This window comes from Symphalangus syndactylus, chromosome 13, assembly GCF_028878055.3.
Source record: "Symphalangus syndactylus isolate Jambi chromosome 13, NHGRI_mSymSyn1-v2.1_pri, whole genome shotgun sequence".
NCBI classification, from domain to species: Eukaryota; Metazoa; Chordata; class Mammalia; order Primates; family Hylobatidae; genus Symphalangus; species Symphalangus syndactylus.
In genome coordinates, this window is record NC_072435.2 from 63,568,924 (window position 1) to 63,589,923 (window position 21,000).

General features: G+C 39.9%; 1 protein-coding gene across 1 annotated transcript in view; it reads right to left on the minus strand.

Moving 5' to 3' along the window:
- Positions 1–10,901: 10,901 nt before the first annotated feature.
- The window catches only part of IL26 (interleukin 26), a 28,035-nt gene continuing 17,936 nt past the window's right edge, over positions 10,902–21,000 (minus strand). Inside the window, exons 4-5 of the mRNA XM_055235479.1 lie at positions 11,571–11,636; positions 10,902–11,484 (exon numbers count right to left, since the gene is read on the minus strand). Coding sequence (XP_055091454.1) covers positions 11,398–11,484; positions 11,571–11,636 — 153 coding nt within the window. The 3' untranslated portion in view covers positions 10,902–11,397. The remainder of the gene's footprint in view (positions 11,485–11,570; positions 11,637–21,000) is intronic.

The following is a 21,000-nucleotide window of genomic DNA, read 5'->3' on the forward strand; positions in this document are numbered from 1 at the left end:
GAAAACTAATAATATGTTGAGGAAATACTATATATTCCATGCAACAGAGTGAGAAAAGCTGATTTCAGTCACACGTTTGTTTCTTTCTTAAGGGCAAAGTACACCATTACTTTGTGGTTAGTGCTTGCTGTTATATCTGAGGCATCTATATTATTATGATGACCATATATTCATGGTTTGGTGCCAATTTCAATTATGTGGTCCCACTATCCCTCTGAGCATGTTAGAACTTTTCAGAGTTTGTTGCCCAATTTTTCATTCAGAAAATGTATTCACTACATATATGGATAAATAATTTGGTAAATTAAAAGAACATAATCTTCCATAGTTAAGAAGTTGTTTCTGCCGTTTGTTAAAAGTAACCAGATAACTAAGACGCTTACCTGAGAGAAAATAAGGCACAACAGGTGACTCAGAGAATTGTAAAATCTTCTCGATTACGGCTTTAACTTGTTTCACGATAATTATGTGATGTTACTAAAAATATTTAACATTCCCAAGCCTGTTTCCACATCCACATAAATTACAAAACCAAAATTAATAATCTTTTTACTCTCTACTCCTTTGTCATTGTAAGGATCCTTCAGGTCTGTGCAAAAATGTCCCCTCATCGGTGAGCTTTTTCCTGAACAGCCCTTTTTTTTTTTTTTTTTTTTTTTTTCTGGAGACAGAGTCTCCTCTGCCGCCCAGGCTGTAATGCAGTTGCGTGATCTTGGCTTACTGCAAGCTCCGCCTCCTGGGTTCAAGCCATTCTCCTGCCTCAGCCTCCCAAGTAGCTGGGACTACAGGCGCTCACCACCACACCCGGCTAATTTTTTGTATTTTTAGTAGAGACGGGGTTTCACAGTGTTAGCCAAGATGGTCTCGATCTCCTGACCTTGTAATCCGCCCACTTCAGCCTCCCAAAGTGCTGGGATTACAGGAATGAGCCACCGTGCCCAGCCCTGATCAGCCTTTTTTTAAGAGCAAACCAGTACCTGCCCTGCCCCAGTCCCTGAAACCACCCCACTCCTGCTTGTTTGTTCTTGTTATTCTGACATCCTTTATGTTTACTTCTTTATTTGTTTATTTCTGTGTCCCCCTATCGAGAATGGTATGTTCACCTGTTTAACGTTTAGGACAGAGCCTGACACTTAATAAGTAAAACAAATAAATCTTTGTTAGCTAAATCAGTAAAATATGCAATGCAGTAAAATTTGAGGAAACACTTGGAAAGCTATATCAGAATAAAACAGCAGAACCGTAAATAGTTTCCACAAAATCAGGTACATAGAGAAAGCTCAGTATGTATTTATAGGCAATCTTTGATCACACTGGGAAATTAACCAAAAGGGAATATTCACTGTGGGCTACAGTCGCCGTGCAAGACTTAGTAGAGCAGAGGAGATCATGAAGAAAATATATAATTGATCTTGAAATAAAAGAGTAAAGAAGACATAGCAGATGGACAATCTGGCACACAGAAGGACATGAAAGCAGAAATAAGCTTGTCTCGGGTTGGGGGCTTTTTAAAAAACTAGACTGATCTTGAAGGAGGCATACATGTCAAAGGGTAATGAGAATTGGATTTTTAAACTTATTCAGTCATTTATTTGACAAACTCTTGTTGAACACCTACTCTATGCTGAATTTTGGGTTAGGATTGATGAGAGTAAAAGGCCAGATAAGGACTCCCTGAATGTTAGGCTAACAAGTGAGAAAACGCTCATGCTGCCTCATGGGATTATTTTAAGGATTAAGAAAACAGTGCACCCAAAGTACCCCATAGGCCACTCTGCTCTATGATCTTATAATCTGTATCATTACCCAGTTGGTGATTGGTCTGGTGAAAACAACATGTTAGGCCATGCATTTAACCAAATGGCCACAGCCAATATATTTCTGAGGATCATGCAATGTGTCAGAATTTAGAAAGCACAGCTGTGGGGAAAGCAGAATAGCAATAAAATAGATTAAGCACCATCAAAAACAGAGCTATTTTATGTTTTAAGAACAGAAATTTCTAAAAATAAGTTATAAACTCAACCTTTCCAGGAATGGAGCCAGACTCTTAAAAAGATATCTATTCTGAAACTAATAAAACATACTTCTACTACCTCCTTTAGAAGTTGTTGAGTGGAAAATTACAAGTGGTTAAAAGAAATAAATAGCTGTCTAAAGAGCTAACATCTATTCAGAGATATGGAGAAAAGGCAAACGTATGCCATGTTCCTCAAAGCAGTCTTCTGCCACAGATTAATAGCGAGAATTGTCCTCAAAACATCTCTTAATATGAAAATTACTACTTTTATCCTCAAAGAACTGATAATGCCTCTTTTCATTCTGACAAACTTGACAAAACTTCTGCTGCATGTAATAAATCATGCTTAATTCACCCACGAGACTCTTTTGAGCCCCTATTGTGTTCTAAGCTGTCCTTTAAATGTTAGTAATGCAAAGATCAACAAGGTATAATCCCTGCTTTCAAGGAGTCTTTGATTTGGTGGAAGCATCAGACAAGGGAGTTAAAGGTTTTCAATACAGTGTGACAAGTGGCATTCTACAAGTATTAACAGGTATCATGGCAGCAAGAAAAATCCAGAGAAGGAATCTCATTTGACTAGGGATGGGAGTGAGAATGTGAGAGGTGGCAAAAATGAATAGATGGGTAGGGTCACAGACAATATGCACGAGATCTCTCTTCTCATGAAGCTTACATTTTAGTAGAGTCAAAGAAAGCAAGATAATAAACAAGGAAATCAACAAAGAAACAAGATAATTTCAAAGCATGAGGATAATATGAAGGAAATAACCAAGGTGATTTGGAATTACTAGGAGTGGATGGAGATCCTTCCTCAGCTGGGTCGGGAACGTCATGTCAAAGGAAGAGACACTTGAGCTGACATGTAAATGAAAGGAACTGACTGTGGGAAGGCCTGGGGAAGGGTATTCCAGGGAGAGGAGCTAGCAACTACAAATGCCCAAGACAGAGCTGAACTTGCACTTTTCAGAAGCAGAAAGTTCAGCTGAGAGACAACACAGGCCAGGATACAAGGTCAGAGAGAAAAGCTAGGCAATTAATGTAGGTCTTTCTTGGCCAGATAATAAGGTTTATTCTCAGGGCAAGGGAAGCCATTAAAAGGCATCAAACAGGAAGGGATATGCTTTGATTTACACATCTTAAGTTCTCTCTAGAAGCTCAATGAAGCTGGATTCAAGGGCAAGGTATGAGTGGAAACAATGAGACCAGTTAGAAGGACTCTTCCAGTGTCCAGGTGAGACATGGCAGTGACCTGGGCCAGGGTATACTAATGGGGATAGGAGAAGCAGAAGGATTTGAGATATATTGGGGAGGTAGAACTGCAAGAATGTGCTGATGAATTTGGTTCAGGATATGCGGGAAAAGAAGAAATAAAAAATCCTTGTGATTGCAAAAATGGCCCTAGCAATTGAGTAGGTGACAATTCATCATATAATAATAACAACTTATGGGTATAAAGTTTTTATTATATAGCAGTCATGGCTCTAACCACTTTACATATATTACCTCATTTAAACCTCACAACAACCCTACAAGATAGGTACTATTCTCATCCCTATTGTACAGAAAAGGGAAGAGAGGGACGGACAGATTAACCTCACTTTTGTTAAATTACAGCCTCTATGTGAACCCCAGCTTTATCGGCTTCAGAGTCTGTGTGCTTAACCATGATTTCTTTATGTTTTGTATTACCAGGTTTTGGAATACTAGAGAATGAACTGATTTTAGAAGGAGAAACAAATTTTCTGGTTTTGACATATTGTTTTTGAGATGCCTTACATGGAAATATCGAGTACATAATTGAATGTGTGAGCATGGAATTCAGGGACTAGGTCAACCCTGGAGACATTAGCACACTGATAGTATTTAAAGCCATGGGGTTGAATTAGCTGTATCGAGAGCAATAGAGTACATGCAGATTACAAGAAGCCACAACCTAGCCCTGAGTCCTCCAATCTGTAGTATTCTGATAGAGAAGAAACTCACTTGCAAGATCAAGAAGCAGCATCTAAGTGAGACAGAAAGAATCCCAGAGGAGTGTGTGGATTTTCAGAACTGAGTGATTAACATGTTGGCTTGATTCTCAGCCAGTCTCTGGCCTCATGGTGGCAAGATGGCTGCAGTAATTCCAACCAATACTCTTCCAAGCTTATAGTTCATAGAAAAGAGAAAGACTCTTTTTCCAGAACTCATTTGTAAATCCTGGAATCCACTCTGATTTGGCCTTGTTGGGTCATAGGCCCATTCCTGAATCTTCACCAATCATGGTGACTAGAGGACCCTAGAATAGGCTCCCAACCACAACATATGGATGAAAAGCTGGGACTCGACCATCCTCTATGCATTGTACCTTGCAGGAAATTATTACCAAATTTTGAAAATGACTAAAAAGTACCAAAGGGACCTAATTTCTGTGAAGAGAATGCTTTCTCACCAGTTCTGAAAAAAGTCTCAAAAGGTCATCTTATTATGCAAAAGTTAATGACACTTGTGGCTGTCCATGTCTAACCCCCAAATATACCTTCTCAGTCTAAGCCACTCTAAGTCTAATCTAAAAGGACCAAATCATAAATGATATGGGTAAATGGAAAATAGAAAACATTAGAGCCTTATTTGAACGAACCACTTTGAAAATAGTTCTGTTTAAGGGATATGTGACCACATGGTTGGGAGCCATTTTACCTACCACTGTCATAGAGGGTGAGATTAGGAAACAGCCACGGTTGGAATTTTTAGCATCCTTGGCAGTGGTGTTCTCTTGGTTCTTGCCCCTTATCTTTGAACACAGAGTCCACTCATTTACTCATTCAAGAGAAGTTTATTGAGCACGTACTTGTGTAAGAAACTGTTTAGATACTAGACATACAACAGCGAACAAAACATATGAAAGTCTCTCCCCTCATGAAATTTAAATTCTAGTAGAAGAAGGCAGACAATATTAAATGGAAATAATATGTAAGTAGTTTATATAGTATGTTAGAATGTGGTACATGTTTTGGAGAGGGAAAAATGAGATGTGAAATGTCATGGTAAAAGGTTTGCAATTTTAAAGAGGATAGCCACATCTCTTAGATACTTTTTTCTATCTTTATTTGTGAAGAATTTATTTATACCAAGTACCTCTATTTATAAAGCATTTTTTCGTAGGAAGTTAAAAACATAAAACCAGTGATACACCAAGGTATTTAATGGAAGGGGAAGAGTGGGCTCCCGAAGACACCAGGGCAACATCTCTCATCCTTAAAGGCTGCTGGGAGTTAATGGATTGAAGTTAATTCATGGGAAAGTAGAGCAAGTATTTCTCATCCCAAATCAGTAGGATGATCTTCCCTCTTGTTTTGCGGGAGTGGGAAGCAGAGGGAGTTTGGAGAAGCTTTGCGCAGGTGCTGAATAGGCAAGTGAGGGGCTTGCCTTAACCCTACGGGATTCTCAGTCTCCACATCGACCTCCCACAACAGGTGCAAATGCTTACATTCATGGTGGGTTTCTCCCTCTGCCTTGGATACCCAAAGCAGCAAGAGCTGGTGTGGAGCGCTCCCCATTCTAGGCTGGGGGATGCAAGGAGAAGCCATCCTCACAGCAATCTCTTTCTGAGAGATGCTAAGGCGGTGGAGAGACTGCACAATGTGCCTTTCCAGGGGGTGTTTCTCTCTATTGATTATTTGAAATGTTAAACTTGATTACATTTTACTTTAATTGTACCATTTGAAATTAGATTCAGGTAAGATTTCAAACTTACATTTGGGGGAATGTCTCAAAAAAGAAAAATGTAAATAGAATCTACATATAAAAGTGATCAATTTAACAAGCTTTAAGGGGAATGCAAAGTAAAACAATATGATATAATTTGCAGCCATCCGACCGGCAAAAATATTCAAATATTGATAATATCCAGTTTTAGCAAGAAAGAATGTGGGGAAAAATTAGCAATGAAATAGTTATGAAAGTACTTTGGTAGTATTTGGCATATGTTCTGATCCCACAATCCTGCTTCTAGAAAGCATTTCCGTAAAAATAAGAGCACAGATTAGGACACACATTTACAGCCTGTGCTGTATGAACAAAACTGAAATTAACTGGGACTACTGAATAAATAAAATACATTATATTTGCAAAATATATAATTCATAGCTAATATGACATTTTTATTTTTATATAAAAGTATTTTTTTTATAACTGCCCATATGCATATACATGCATGCATACCCAGACAGGTGTATACACATATTTACATACCTGGAAGGATGTTCCTGATGTGTTAAATGGAAAGAGCTAGTTGAAGGGTAGAATAAATGATATGATAACATTTTTGTTTCTAAAAAAGGGAAAGATATTCTATATGAACATATATTTATATTGTTGCTGGAAAAATTTAAAAATTGTGGAAAAATCCCCACAAACTGCCATCATTGGCTCACTTGGGAAAGTAGAGGTGGAAAGGCAGTGAGCTATGATTAGTTTATATACCCTGGTGTTATTTCAGTTTTACAACAAACATATATTACTTTTTGTAATATAGGAAACTATAGGTTTGTAACTAAGAAAATATATATAAATTTCAAGAGGACAGATTTCAGATTAATATGAATAATTTTCTAATAGGCAGGATTATTTGGAGTTAGCGAGGGCTCTTCAAGAGGTCACTAGTCTTTCTTAATTGTAAGTGGTCAAGCATAAGTTAGATGGGGACAGCGTTAGGAAGGAGATTCTGGCATAAGACGCAAAGTTGGACAATGTGGCCTCATCGGTCTTTTTAAATTAAGACATGCCAGGCTTCTATAAAGTCCACATTTCAAGGCATTTCTGCGTTTGGCCAAATGAGATGCTAGACTCTCATTTCAATGCATTTTTGCGTCTTTATTTACTTCAAATTAGTAAGAAATGTTGAAATCTAGAGTTATCCTAAACTATTTATTTAGCTCTGATCCCCCCTCAAGCAGCAAATAAAATTACAACACAGTGTTGTAAGTGCCGTTCTGAAGATGTGCTTTGCAAGGTGCATCTAAGCCAGCCTAGAAGTGGAGGGATCAAGGAAGGGTTGCTGGAAGAGGTGACACCTGAGCTGAGTCTTAAAGGATGTTATCTCAAGGCTCACCTCCTCTGCAAAGTGCAGACCTCCACTTTGCACATGTCTCCATGATCGCTCGCATTGCACTAATTGTCTTTGATATGCGTCCTCCTTCCTAGTTTCTAAATTGCTAGGGAGAAACTATGAGTTTTATTTATCATTACCCCTCAGCCATGACTGCATGACTAGCAGAACATTCAATAAATATTTATAGAATCGATTGGTTTTCATTTTAGTTTATAACTCACAGCCATAGTGAAGGACATCCACTCTTATGAATTCTCATGATGAATAGTAATTCACAGCACAGTTCCGCATCTGCTTTTGAGTTTATTGTTGTTGTTGTTGTTGTTGAGACAGAGTGTCATCGTCGCCCAGGTTTGAGTGCCATGGCACGATCTTGGCTCACCGCAACCTCCACCTCCCGGGTTCAAGCGATTCTCCTGCCTCAGTCCCAAGTAGCTGGGATTGTAGACATGCACCACCAAGCTCGGTTAAGTTTTGTATTTTTAGTGGAGACAGGGTTTCACTGTGTTGGCCAGGCTGGTCTCAAACTCCTGACCTCAGGTGATCGGCCCACCTCGGCCTCCCAAAGTGCTGGGATTACAGGCATGAGCCAATACACCCGGCCTGTTTTTGAGATTTTCTGCTGCTACTCCAGCTCAGCCTGACTGAGCTTTCACTTTTTGTTCCTACCCCTGTGTGTGCATCTGAACAATCCACAAGCCTCACGAACTCCTGTAGTTTCCCTCCCTTCGAGCTGGATCCACCATGACCTCTTGACCAGGGCTGAGGGAGGACGTGGGTCGTGCCACTATCCTAGCACCCTCTGTCAAGAGCCACAGTCATCAGAACCATGGAGTGACTGACTGGGTGAGTGTGCTTTCGTCCCTCCATCTCCGGAAAAAATGACGGGAGCTCTGAAACCATTTTGAAACCTGAACATCCTGGCTTGACTTTTTCTAAACTGGTATCTGTGGGCAGGTTAAAATGATCTGGTTCTAATTTCATATATTTCTAAGTTTGAGGCAGAATGAGGCAGTGGAAATTCATTATAATGCAGTGTTTCCCAATGTGTGAGACGCGTTCTGCCTGGGGTTTGTGAAATGATTCTACATGTACACATATAAATGTGTTTTGGTTTGGAATGTATTTGTGTAAGTTATCTATTCTTAAAGTCATATATTTATTTACGCTTTAGTTGGGCCAAATAAAATAATGTGTTAATTTAAAGTCATTGTTACACAAATAAGCGTGTAAGTGCACTTGGAGAATTAAAGTCAGGAAGCACTGATATATTCCATTCCTCAGGGTTCAGGGCCTGCTCTAGGTGCTGGGGGCCCTAGAGAGAATAAAACAGACAAATGCCCAGCCCTCTAGAGCCAATATTCTGATGCAGTAGAGACCGTCAATAAACAAACAAAAGCATGCCAGCAGGAGAGGAGTGGTTTAGAGAAAAGCGAGCAGGGGTTGGTGGGGGGCTGGGGTGTCACTGTTTTGTGCAGGTGACCCACTGATGATGCCACAGAGACCTGAAGGAAATGGGGGCTGGCCTGGTCTCTCAACCCTGCTGAGGGTTCTTTGCAACTCTCCATGCTACCCACTGGTACTCAAGCTCCTTCTGCTCTACCCTGAGCTAGGCCTGATATAATGGTTGACAGACAAAAGTATCTTTTAAAAAAATTTATTATGTTTCTGTCTTTTCTCTGTGTCCTCACATGGCAGAGAGAAGCAGCAAGAGACGGCCAGACAAAACATCTTAATGGGATACTTAGTCTCTTTGTTTCATCCAAGAGGGATCTACCAAAAGGGATAACCTCCTACAAATGCTAAATGGGTTTAGGGTTTTGTTTTTTTTTTTTTTTTTTTTTTTTGAGACAGAGTCTCGCTGTCCCCCAGGCTGGAGTGCAGTGGCGTGATCTCGGCTCACTGCAGGCTCTGACCCCAGGGTTCACACCATTCTCCTGCCTCAGCCTCCCGAGTACCTGGGACTACAGGCGCCCGCCACCTCGCCCGGCTAATTTTTTGTATTTTTAGTAGAGACGGGGTTTCACTGTGTTAGCCAGGATGGTCGCGATCTCCTGACCTCGTGATCCACCCGCCTTGGCCTCCCAAAGTGCTGGGATTACAGGCGTGAGCCACCGCGCCCAGCCGGGTTTAGGGTGTGCATATACAGCAGCTCATGTGGGTTCAGGGATGTGCAGCCATTTCCTAACGTGTCATCATCCCTGGTTCTGATAAAATCCAGAGTGGGGCCTGTAAATCAGAGGGCTTCACCCCTGAGCCCACAGCAGCACCACCAAGACACGGTGTCCCCACTGTGCACAAGAATACAGCTTCTCTCTTGCTGCCCTTTCAATATTCCAGTCCTTACTCAAGCACATGAAAACTGTGCTTTTGCCCCTGGCATTTGAGAAGTTTGTGAATAAGCACCAGCACTTGGATATTGATTTTTCACACAATAGTGACTTTTAAATTCCTCTATTGCTCCTGACTGAGTTTAGCAACCTCTTGACTGTTCTGGAAAACCAGAGAACTTGGGAAACAATCGAACAAACAAATATGAAATTCAATCACCCAGCAACACTGGGGAGGCAAATGAAATTTTACTCCTAAGAATCTAAAGCCCCCATAATAAATACTTCTTTGCTGACTGGCAAATGAATGTTTCTCAGCCCTTCTCATGTCTGGAGACACCAAATAATGGGACAGCTTAAGAATGGTTTGTGACCAAGACTGGGGGCTACGTTGGCCTTCGTGGAAGTACAGCACACTTCAACTGAGCTGCCAGTGGTGCCGAATCCTGGAAAATGCTGAGAGCCCTAAAAGTGGATCAAGGAAAGGCTATCGGTGCATCATCTCCCCCAGTCCTTGGCAAAGCCAGGGAGCAGGTTCCTGATCCCCCAGATTCCAGCTCTTTCCAATGTTTTTCAGGAAAGAAGACTGCTCTGCTGCTGATGGCCAAGGAGCCTGCCCAGAAAGCTCTGGGTAAAAAGCAAGATGAAGAGAGTCCTCCAGTCTCCCCTCACCAATGCCCTGCAGCTCACCACACCTTTCCTGTCCTGTATACTTGTCTAGGAATGACATCCCCAGAAGAGATCAGACATGGGACCACAGTGTGTTGATGGGGAAAGGCAGAAAGGGATCACTTTGGAATATGAAATCAATCAAGAGAGGGTAGTTCCTAGGGAACAGCCTAATGACCCCATGACTGAAACGAAGAACTACGTGATGGGAAAGCAATGAAGAGAAAAGCTTCCAGAGACACAATCCATGAAGACCTTGGTGAAGTCCCACCTATTAATACAAAAGGTGCCAAGTCCCAGAATTGTCAGCGTGCAGCAGGGGCACAATGAAAGCCTTGTGGGAATGAATTGGCTGGTGGCCCAGGATGTGCCATCAGAAACTATTCCTGTTTTCCATGCTGTATGCCAATAGCACTGAGTGGAGTCCCTTTAATGCAAAACAATGGTTAGGCCATATTACTCATTTAACTGAAGGGCTAAGTATGTAGATGGGGTTTTTAGACATTATGAAAAGTTGACTGTGGTGGAATTTGAACTGCATTTAGACTTTTATTTGGCTTCTATGAACTTTCCTAGTTGTACGGCACCCTAAAGGTGTGTTATCAAGATTCAGCGTCATTTGATCTTGGTTACTTGTGGTCTTAGTGGCTTGGGTTTCCTGTCAAAGGCATTCCTGGTAAATCATTCCAAGCAGTTAGTTACTTTGTGTATCTTATTTGCTGTTATCTTGTAGTTACCCCTTGCACTCCATGAAATTCCAGCATGCTGTCATGAAAAGGACACCCAGGAGAAAGAAGCACAATTTATTTAATTAAAATCAAAATGTGTTAAGTACTAAGTTCGCACTGGGCATAATTAACAATTTTCAAACACTTAAATAGACAATCATATACATAACATCTATTTAAGTCTCAGTAACATTATATTGCATTCCAGAAATCTGTCATTCCCCCTCCACCCCCCACATCTCCCTCCACACACAAATATTACATGAGTTAATTCAGGTTATATACTTTAAATTAAGTTGACACAATGTACTTGTGAATAACAAAACATGTTCAGAATGGAAACATTATTTGAAAACACAGAAAATGTGCAAATTAGTGACAACTTATATCCAAAACTTTATTATACTAAATCCTTCTTGTCTATTCTGAATCACCTAACATGCTGTCAGTATTATGTTAAAAAGTTCTTAAAAGACATAGACGGTTATAAACATATTTCTAGCCATTCTTATTGTATTTCAAAATAACTGTAAAATCGATGTACTTGGCTTTGGTTTACTGACTGTTTTCCAATAATTTTTTAATCCAGGAAAGAAGAATATCCAGTTCACTGATGGCTTTGTAGATTCCTTTGTTTCCAATCTGCAGATAAAGTACAGATACAAGAGAATAAATTTTTCATATTTTAAAAAACAAAGTTTTTTAATATAAGGATTTAGCATTCTTACCCTATAAAATATTCTTTTCATCCTGGTAATGGATTTCATCTCTCTAGCTGATGAAGCACAGGAAATCTAAGAAATCAACAGTAATTACAGATAATATTGTTGAAGAGGCATTAATGATACTCTTTCATTCATTCAACAAATATTTATGGAGCAGGTATTATGTGCTGAGCACTAGATATGCACTGGCAAAATAAATAATGCATGATCTTTTTCCTCACAGAGCTTAAAGTTTCATGGGAAAGCAGATGACAAATAAAACAAAAATAAAAATTTACAAATTACAATTAAAGCTGTGTTAGCAACTCTGGAAGCTCTATGACAGGGATTTATAGGAACCACCTACCTTCAATTCGGTGGTCAAGGAGGGCTCTTTTGAAAAATGACATTTGTATTAGCCCATTTTCACACTGCTATAAAGAACTACCCGAGACTGGGTAATTTAAAAAGAAAAGAGGTTTAATTGACTCACAGTTCTGCATGGCTAGGGTGGCCTCAGGAAACTTACAATCACGGCAGAAGGTGAAGGGAAACCAAGGCACATCTTACATGGCAGCAGGAGAGCGAGCAGAGGGGGAAGTGCCACACTTTTAAACCATCAGATTTCGTGAGAATTCATTTACTGTCATGAAAACAGCACAGGAGAAACCTCCCCCATGATCCAATCGCCTCCCATCAGGTCCCTCCCTCCACATTTGGGGATCACAATTCAAGATGAGATTTGGGTGGGGACACACAGCCAAACCATATCAACATTTAAGTTGAGATATCAAAAATGGGAAGGCGCAGGCTATATGAGAAACTGAGGAAAGGAGAGAGGAAGGTGGGGAGGAGACACAAGAGAGTAACTCAGACAGAGGAAAATATGCTCCTCCGAGGCAAGAGAAAGCTCAGTGCTTTCCAGAAACTGAAAGAAAGAAAGAAAGCATGGCTGGAGCAATTAAGCAAGAGAAATGTGGGAAGCATGAAAGACATGAGAATGACAAGAAAAAAAATTTACCTTTTAAAAAATCACTCTGCCTGTCATGTACAAAGCACAGAACAATGTTCAGTGTAGACTACAAGGAGAAGGCACCCAGGACATTAATATTGCTTTCGAAATGAGGAGAAGCAGCAGGCTAGTATCTTGAGCAGCTGGCTTGTAGGCTGGCTGGCCAGGGGAAACTACCAGTCTGCTTTGAGCAAGTGAATTCTCAAACCCTATCTGAGCACAGGAATCACCTGGGCATCAAACAGGAGAAAGTTAATATCGTACTCTATTCTCCCACAAATTTCTATAGAACTAATAAAAGAAAAGAAAGGAAAGAAAACGTGAAAATGCCTAATTTATCTACTTCGTTTTTACTCATAAAACTTTTAGCACTGGAATAGACCAAGGAGATTGAATAGGCCAATTGTTTGCACTTTGCAGAAAGGGAGACCAAGGCCCAGGTAGTTAAGTCACTCACGTAATGTCCCACAGGAAGTCCTATGCTCGTGACAAAATACTGTCACTATCTAACAGTTAAAGGTAAGAGTTAAAACTCGTGAAACAAGTGGGTAAATGATAACATTTAGTCTCTAAATGTCCTCTCGACAAAAGAATGTCATATCCATAAAGATAACACTTAGTTCAAACACTTGAAATGAAAGTGGCTAAATGATAACATCTATAAAATGAATGAAACATGGCTGAGGTCAGCCAACAGGTCTCTTCAGGGGTGTTCATGGTGGTGACGGTTTTATGGCTCTGCTCAAATGGGGATGCTACCTTCAGGTCAGACCCTGCATAGGAGGGAAGAGACTCTTCCTGTGAAAGGGGCTTTCATGATTAGGCGCAGCAGAGTGCTGTGATCAAGGGGCTGCAGACACAGACTGCTCAGCTTAAGGTACAGGATTCATGAAACACAGTGTTAGACCTCACTGTGATAGGAGCCCTGACTTCAGAATGCTCTCTAGGTGTATTTCATGTTACATTTGCACCAAACTATACAACATGGGATTCTTTCTCTGGGATGAGTGGAATGTTCTAATCTGTCATTAGTGTGTCTGTGAATGCTCAGTAAAACTTCATCCTAATATTTAATGCATAGAATCCTTTTTAAAAGTAGTTCCTCCTGTTTCTAAAATCCTCATGTTTCTAAAATCATGTGTTAGGATTTAAAGATTTTTTTTTTTTTTTTTTTTGAGGCAGAGTCTTGCTCTGTCTCCCAGGCTGGAGTGCAGTGGCGCAATCTTGGCTCACTGCAAACTCTGCCCCCCGGGTTCACGCCATTCCCCTGCCTCAGCCTCCCGAGTAGCTGGGAATACGGGCGCCCGCCACCACACCCAGATGATTTTTTGTATTTTTAGTAGAGACGGGGTTTCACCGTGTTAGCCAGGACAGTCTCGATCCCCTGACCTCGTGATCTGCCCGCCTCGGCCTCCCAAAGTGCTGGGATTACAGGCATGAGCCCCGGCGACTGGCCAGGATTTAAAGATTTAACATTGAAGGTGAGAGACCAAAGAACCAACCACATTCTGGACACTACAGAAGTTAAGTAAAACTAAGGCATTCCTGTCAACTGTGTCTTCTGCCCAGGGAACGTGGATGTGCCATGCATCCCACAGCAGGTGGGAAGTGCCAGAGAGGTTTTGTCCCTCACTCACACCAAAGGCACATGCTACTCTAGGAAGAGTAACGAGAGTCAAAAAGGAGGAAAACACTGTTCAATTAAAAAAAAAAAAAAACCTAACAGTGCCAGTGTTGCCACTACAGCTACACTCTGGTTGAAGGGATACTTCCTGGTGCCATGAGCACTGTTTACTATGAGTGGCCCCTAGTAAAGATCTGACCTACAGAGTTCTCATTTTCTTTATACTGTTGTAAATGTGTCCACAGGTCCAGCAGGATAGCATATTTTACTGCCATAATTCAGATTGCTTTGCTTGGAAAGAGGAATTTATTAAAAGAATGATTTTCTTTTCTTTATATTTTTGAGTCTAGTTGCAGTGGCTGAAATTAGAATGTGTGATAAAAGGGTCAGCAGTTTTATCATAAGAATGGCTGAACGATTTGACAAACTCAACAGAAGCTGATATGATCTAGACCAGAGGCAATTTATTGGTAGGACTAGAATAACTAGAAATCAGCTCAGAGAAAAATTTGAGATAATCATGTCATAGGAAACATTCATTCTTTATTAAGTCAACATATATTTATCACATACTTACTATATGCTAAGCATACAGCAATGCCCCTGCCATATAGCACTGATTTACAGTTGACAATGAATGATTTACAGATGAACAATGCAGGATAACGTTAGGTGCACTGAACCCCCCCACCAATGAAGTTAAAAACCTGCATAAAACATTAGACTCCCCCCAAATTAAACTACTAATAGCCTACAGTTGACTGGAAGCCTTATTGATAACATGATTAATCAATTAACACATATTTTGTGAGATAGATAAATAGATGGATAGACTGTATTTTTATAATGAAATAAGCTGTAGAAAAGACAATTAACTAAGAAAATCATAAGGAAGAGAAAATATATTTACTAGTCATTAAGTGGAAGTGGATCATCATAAATGCCTTCATCCTTGCCATTCATGTTCAGCAAACTAAGGAGGAGGCAGAGGAGGAGTTGGTCTTGCTATCTCAGGGATGGCAGAAGCAAAAGAGGTGGAGGAAGTGCAAGGGGAGGCAGGAGAGGCAGGCACTTGGTGTAACTTTAAAGAAATACATAGTAATTTCTGTCTGACTTTTTTCATTCCTCTAAAAATATTTCTATACAGTACTAACCCTTCTTCCACCATTTGCTTTAGTTTCAGTCTTCGTATCATAGAAAAGTTCATGTCATAAAAGAAGTTAAAACCACTCTTGAATAATTGGAACCCTTCTGCCAATTGTCTAATGTCAATTTGTTTTCTGGCATTGCTTCTTCTATGTCTTCTTCCTCATCGTCTGGCACTGGCTCAGAAACACTCATCTCCATCAAGTCATCTTCTGCTAATTCCTATGGTGCAATGTCTACTAGCTCTTGAATTTCTCCAAGATCCATATCTTGATATCTTCAACCTGCCCCTGCCCCCACCATCTTTTTTGCCATCTCCACAATCTATTTTGTGATTTCTTTGATTAGTTCTGTTGTAAATTCTATGAAGTTATGTACAACATCTCAACACACTTTTCTCCAGCAGGAATTTATTGTTTCAGGCTTGATGACTTTCATGTTTTTTTCTATAACAATGATAGCATCTTCAATAGTGTAATCTAAACTTTGACGATGTTCCCTCCATTGGTGTTCTCTTCTATAGTGTTGACAATCCTTTTTGTAGAATACCACATGTAATGAGCCTAAAAGGTCCTTATGACCCCTTGATCTAGAGGCTGAATTAGAGATGTTGTATATGTGGGCAAGTAGATTACTTCAGTGCCTTCTCTGTTGAATTCATGGGGTTCTGGGTGGCCAGGAGCATTGCCCAATATCCAAAAAAATCTTTAAAAGGCAGTTGCTTACTGGCAAGGTACTTCCTGACTTCAGGAACAAAGCACCAATGGAACCAATCCATAAAAAAACGTTCTCATTGTCTGGGCCTTCATGTTCTACAATGGAAAGACTGGCAGCTGGTGTTTATCTCTTCCCTTCAAGGCCCAGAGGTTAGCAGCTTTATAAATAAGGGCAGTCCTGATCATAAACCTGACTGCATTTGCACAAAACAGTAAAGTTAGCCTATTCCTTCCTGCCTTAAAATCCTGGTGCTCACTTCTTTACTGATAAATGACTATAGCATTGTTTTCCAGAATAGGGCACTTCCATCTACATCAAAAACCTGTTCAGGCAGATATCCTTCCTTCCCAGTGATTGTTTTAATGGCATCTGGGAACTTGTCTGCTGCCTCTTGGTTGGTAGAAATTGTTTCTCTTGTTATCTTGACAGCTTTTTAGGCCAAATGTCTTTCTAAAATTTTCAAACCATCCTTTGAGGGCATTAAATTCTACAGCTGTAGATCCTTCATCTTTCTTTTGCTTTAAATTGTCATATAATGACTTCACTTTTTCTTGAATCGTATCAGGGTCTATAGATGTGCCTTTCTTTTAGCAGTCCTACAACCACATGAAAGCCGCATTTTCAATAGGAGATTCTTAAAAAGTTGTTTCTGGAAAAGTGCAAGGTTTTCACACCTGCTGGTGTAGCTGTAGCGGGGGATTCAGAAATTTCCTTTTCTTTTTTCACAGTGGTCCTTACCCTGGACTTGTCAGGCAACCTCAGCTGCAGACCTCACTCTGTGGTACATATCAAGCAATTCAACTTTTTCTTCTAACGTCATGACTTTTCTCTACTTCTTGGGAGCACTTCCAGCATCACCAGTGGCACTTTGTGTGGCACCCATGGTATTATTCCAGATTTATGATATTGCACAAAACACAGTGAAAAATACACAACAGACCACTTTTTACTGCGATGGGCAATTTACTGTAGCGACAAACTGCTCACATGAAGATAATTAACATTACACAGCATTTTAAGTGGATATTCACAGCATTTGAGCTCACTACAATAGCAACAGGAGGTGGCTACAGAATTGTTATAGTAGTACAGCATTACCACAAGTAATTTTGTGCAGCTAATTATCCTCATGTGAGCAGTTTGTCTCCACAGTAAATTGCACACATTGGTAATGTGCAATTTACATGCAATTTGCACACATTGATTGGTAGAAGCAGTTTCTACCAACCAAAAGGCAGCAGACAAGTTCCCAGTCGCCAGATGCTTTAATATTGTATCTTTACCTTTGTTTACAAACCAAATGGCTCCATGTATGGTCTGTGTTTGTGTGTATGGGTTTTGATACATTTTAACTCTTTATAATAGATTTGTGGATACTTCATGGTAGCAAATGATAAAATAGACTAGTAAATACATATTTTTATGCATTAATGACATATATTTTTCTTAATTTTTTCCATATTTCTAGGCTACACATTTCATCTGCAAGTTTGTCAAATTGTTACGAATCTCCAAAAAATTGTCTAATGTATTTATTGGAAAAAAGAAACCACATGTAAGTTGACTTATGCAGTTCAAACTTATTTATTGAAAAAAAAACACACACATATGAGTTGACCTATGCAGTTCAAACCTATATTTAATGTATAAAAGTACCCTGCATGAAAATCACCCCAGGGTACATTTGATGCCTCACAGTCTGCCAAGAGACAGAGTGGTGCACAATTACAATTCTATATGACAAATACTGTGATTAAAGCAAAAACATGACTGCTCCAGGAGACAGAGGAGAGGCAACCCCTGAAGGCTTCCAGAAGAAAAAAAGTGACTTGTGTCTTGAAAGATGAGTGGAAAAAGCAGGAAGAAGAGATGACTAGGCAGGGAAGCAAGGTGTTCAAAGGCTGGAGAGCGCAGAGACAATTTAAACACCCTTCAGGCCTCAGCTGAAAACCTCAGACTAAATCCAAGTTATGGCCCCCAACCTCCACCTCTGCTGCAGCACATCCTCCTACGTGCTCTCTTTGCAGCACCAATCACAACTTGAGACTAGCCAAGATGGGCAGAAAGCATTTTCTTTCTTTTTTTCTTGAGACGGAGTTTCGCTCTTGTTGCCCAGGCTGGAGTGCAGTGGCGCAATCTCGGCTCACTGTAACCTCCGTCTCCTGGGTTCAAGCAATACTCCTGCCTCAGCCTCCCAAGTAGCTGGGATTACAGGCACCCACCACCACGCCTGGCTAATTTTGTATTTTAGTAAAGATGGAGGTTCACCATGTTGGCCAGGCTGGTCTCGAAATCCTGACCTCAAGTGATCCACCCGCCTCTGCCTCCCAAACTCCTGGGATTACAAGTGTGAGCCACCACGCCCAGCCAGCATTTTCAATGAGCTCTATGAGGACAGAAATATTGTCTGCCAATTTTCATTGAGTCCCCTGCATCTGGAATAGTGTTCAGCAAATACTAAATAATAAATGTTTGCTGAATAAATCAATCAACAAATAAAATGCAAGCATCGACTTACCACCTCAGGGTCCACAAGCCTACTTGTTTCTTAAAAATTTGAAGCGTGGCCTAGACATTAGTGACCCTCATAACTTTGTCTAAAACAATCAGATAAACAAGCAGTACAATCCTTAGTTTTTTCCAATTTCCTTATGTGTTCAAAAAATCATACAAATTTGTATTGCGTATGATGGCTAAAGCAAAAATGGAAAACCTCTACTGATTGTTGGGGTAATCAGACCCAACACCGGGTCGTGGGGGCAATGAAGTCCAGTGGAGTCAAAGGAATGAGAAAAGACAGTTTGAGAGAGAAAGTGAGTCCGGGGGGCCAACACGAGTATAGAGGCTGCAAAGGCCCTGAGCTCTGGAAGCCCAGACTATTTATTGGTGATCAAACAAAGAAACAGGCGGTGAGAATGTGGGGTTGAAAGGGAGCGTTGCATTAAGCACATGATTTACAGCTGGGACAGTTTAGCATATGCTCTGCTACTTGAGATAATGGAGAGCAGGTTCTTTTAACTCAAGATACAATCGATCCTGGGAGAGCAAGGAGCTAGCAAGTCTAGGCACATTCCAGAGGCCACGAGGGGTTTTATGCCATGATCCCTGGATGCTATCCAAGCCCCGACAGGTTTTATGCCCTAGGCTTAGATTATGGTATGTCAGGGTAGCCTTCCACCCTTTTGCACAGAGCTTGGTGTTCCAAAGACCACGAGGGGTTTTAGACTCTGGACCCCGGACATGTTCGAAGACTCTTTTACATTATGTCAGACATGCAAGCCCCTGCCTCAGCTTCTCGCAACACTCAGCTTTTCTCCCAACACCAATAATTTGAGGAAAGGAGATAGTGGGTTATCAGTGGACAGCTACATGTATCACGGTTCCTCAGAGAATTAACTGCCCAGACTGCATTCTCACAGAGAATGGCCTCAAATCCTCTCTCGACAAAAAGGATTTTATTAGATTATACTCTATCATGTTATAAATATACAGCCAGAGGGTAAGTGAAAAACCATACATAAGACCTTCATTTTTATAGACCTCAATATACAACTTCAGACTGGATCATAACCACTCTTCTTGTTGTTTTTTGTTTTTTTAGTTGACCTTAATGGCTAAGATGGTTTCTACTCTGACCACAGCCTTGGTTTCTTGAAAGCTTTTCTTCTCCAAAATACAAATGATAGATAAGAGTGACAGATAAGAGATTCGACTAAAGACTAAACTTAAGAGATTTGACTAAAGACTAAACTTAATTTTATTGTTTTACTGCAGATACAGACTCTTAAGCAAATCTTATTCACTGACTTTTTGCAGTTGTTCACATGGGGTCCTACAGATATTATCTGAAATGCCTTTAAAGCCATACTTGAGAAAATTATGCCAGTGTAATGTTCAAAAAATAGATTAAATAAATAAATACCAGTTTGGCAAAAAAAAAAAAAAAAAAAAAGCACAAGCACTAGGACACCAACACAAAACTACTGACGCCAGAAAGATTTATAGGAAATTTTGAAAGAAAATAACAAAATTAGCATAATTTGAAGAAAGCAGGATTATATTTACAAGCAAGTTTTCATCAAAGGAGAAAAGAGTGACTAAATTATTAGCCAAGTGTCTCTCTGCAAAACCAAATTCATAATCAGACATTTAATTTTAATAAAAAGACAAATATCCAACAACTCAGTAGATATTGAACAGAAAAGTTTACAAAGCATCATTATCCAATTTCTATATTCTCTATAACTACAAAGATCATCTGATATAGATAAGCTAGCTTACCGAGAATAATCTTAAACCCTTGTAAAACATTTCTTCATGTTCCAACCATAGAAAAAAATTAGAGTTTTTTAATACTTTAAATACAAATAGATACTATAGTAGGATAACGTTAGTGCAGGTTTTTACATTTTTCAGTGTTATTATCATTCATCAGAATTAGTTCACACTATTTAGCATGTGAATTAAATTCCTAACTCAGCAATAGAGCTGCACCCCATAATTTTTTATTGAGACATAATAGATGTAAATATGTTCAGGGTACATGGGACATTTTGATGCATTCATATAATGTGTTATGATTAAATCAGAGTAACTTCCTCCCACTGTATTTTTGAGCCTCTCTTCATCTTGCCACACCCCTACCTCTCCCAGCCTCTGCTCACACTCAATCTATTCACTGTTTTCATGAGATCCACTTTATTAGCTCCCACAAATGGGTGAGAACAGGAAATAGTTGTCTTTCTATGCCTGGCTTACTTCACTTAACATAAAAACCTCTGTTCCATCCATGTTGCTGCAAATGACAGAATTTCATTTTTTTCATTATATCACATTTTCTTTATCCATTCATCCATTGATGAGCACTTAGATTGATTTCATATGTTGGCTACTGTGGATAGTGCTGAATAAACATTTGAGTGCAGGTTATCTCTTCAAGAAATTGATTTCCTTTC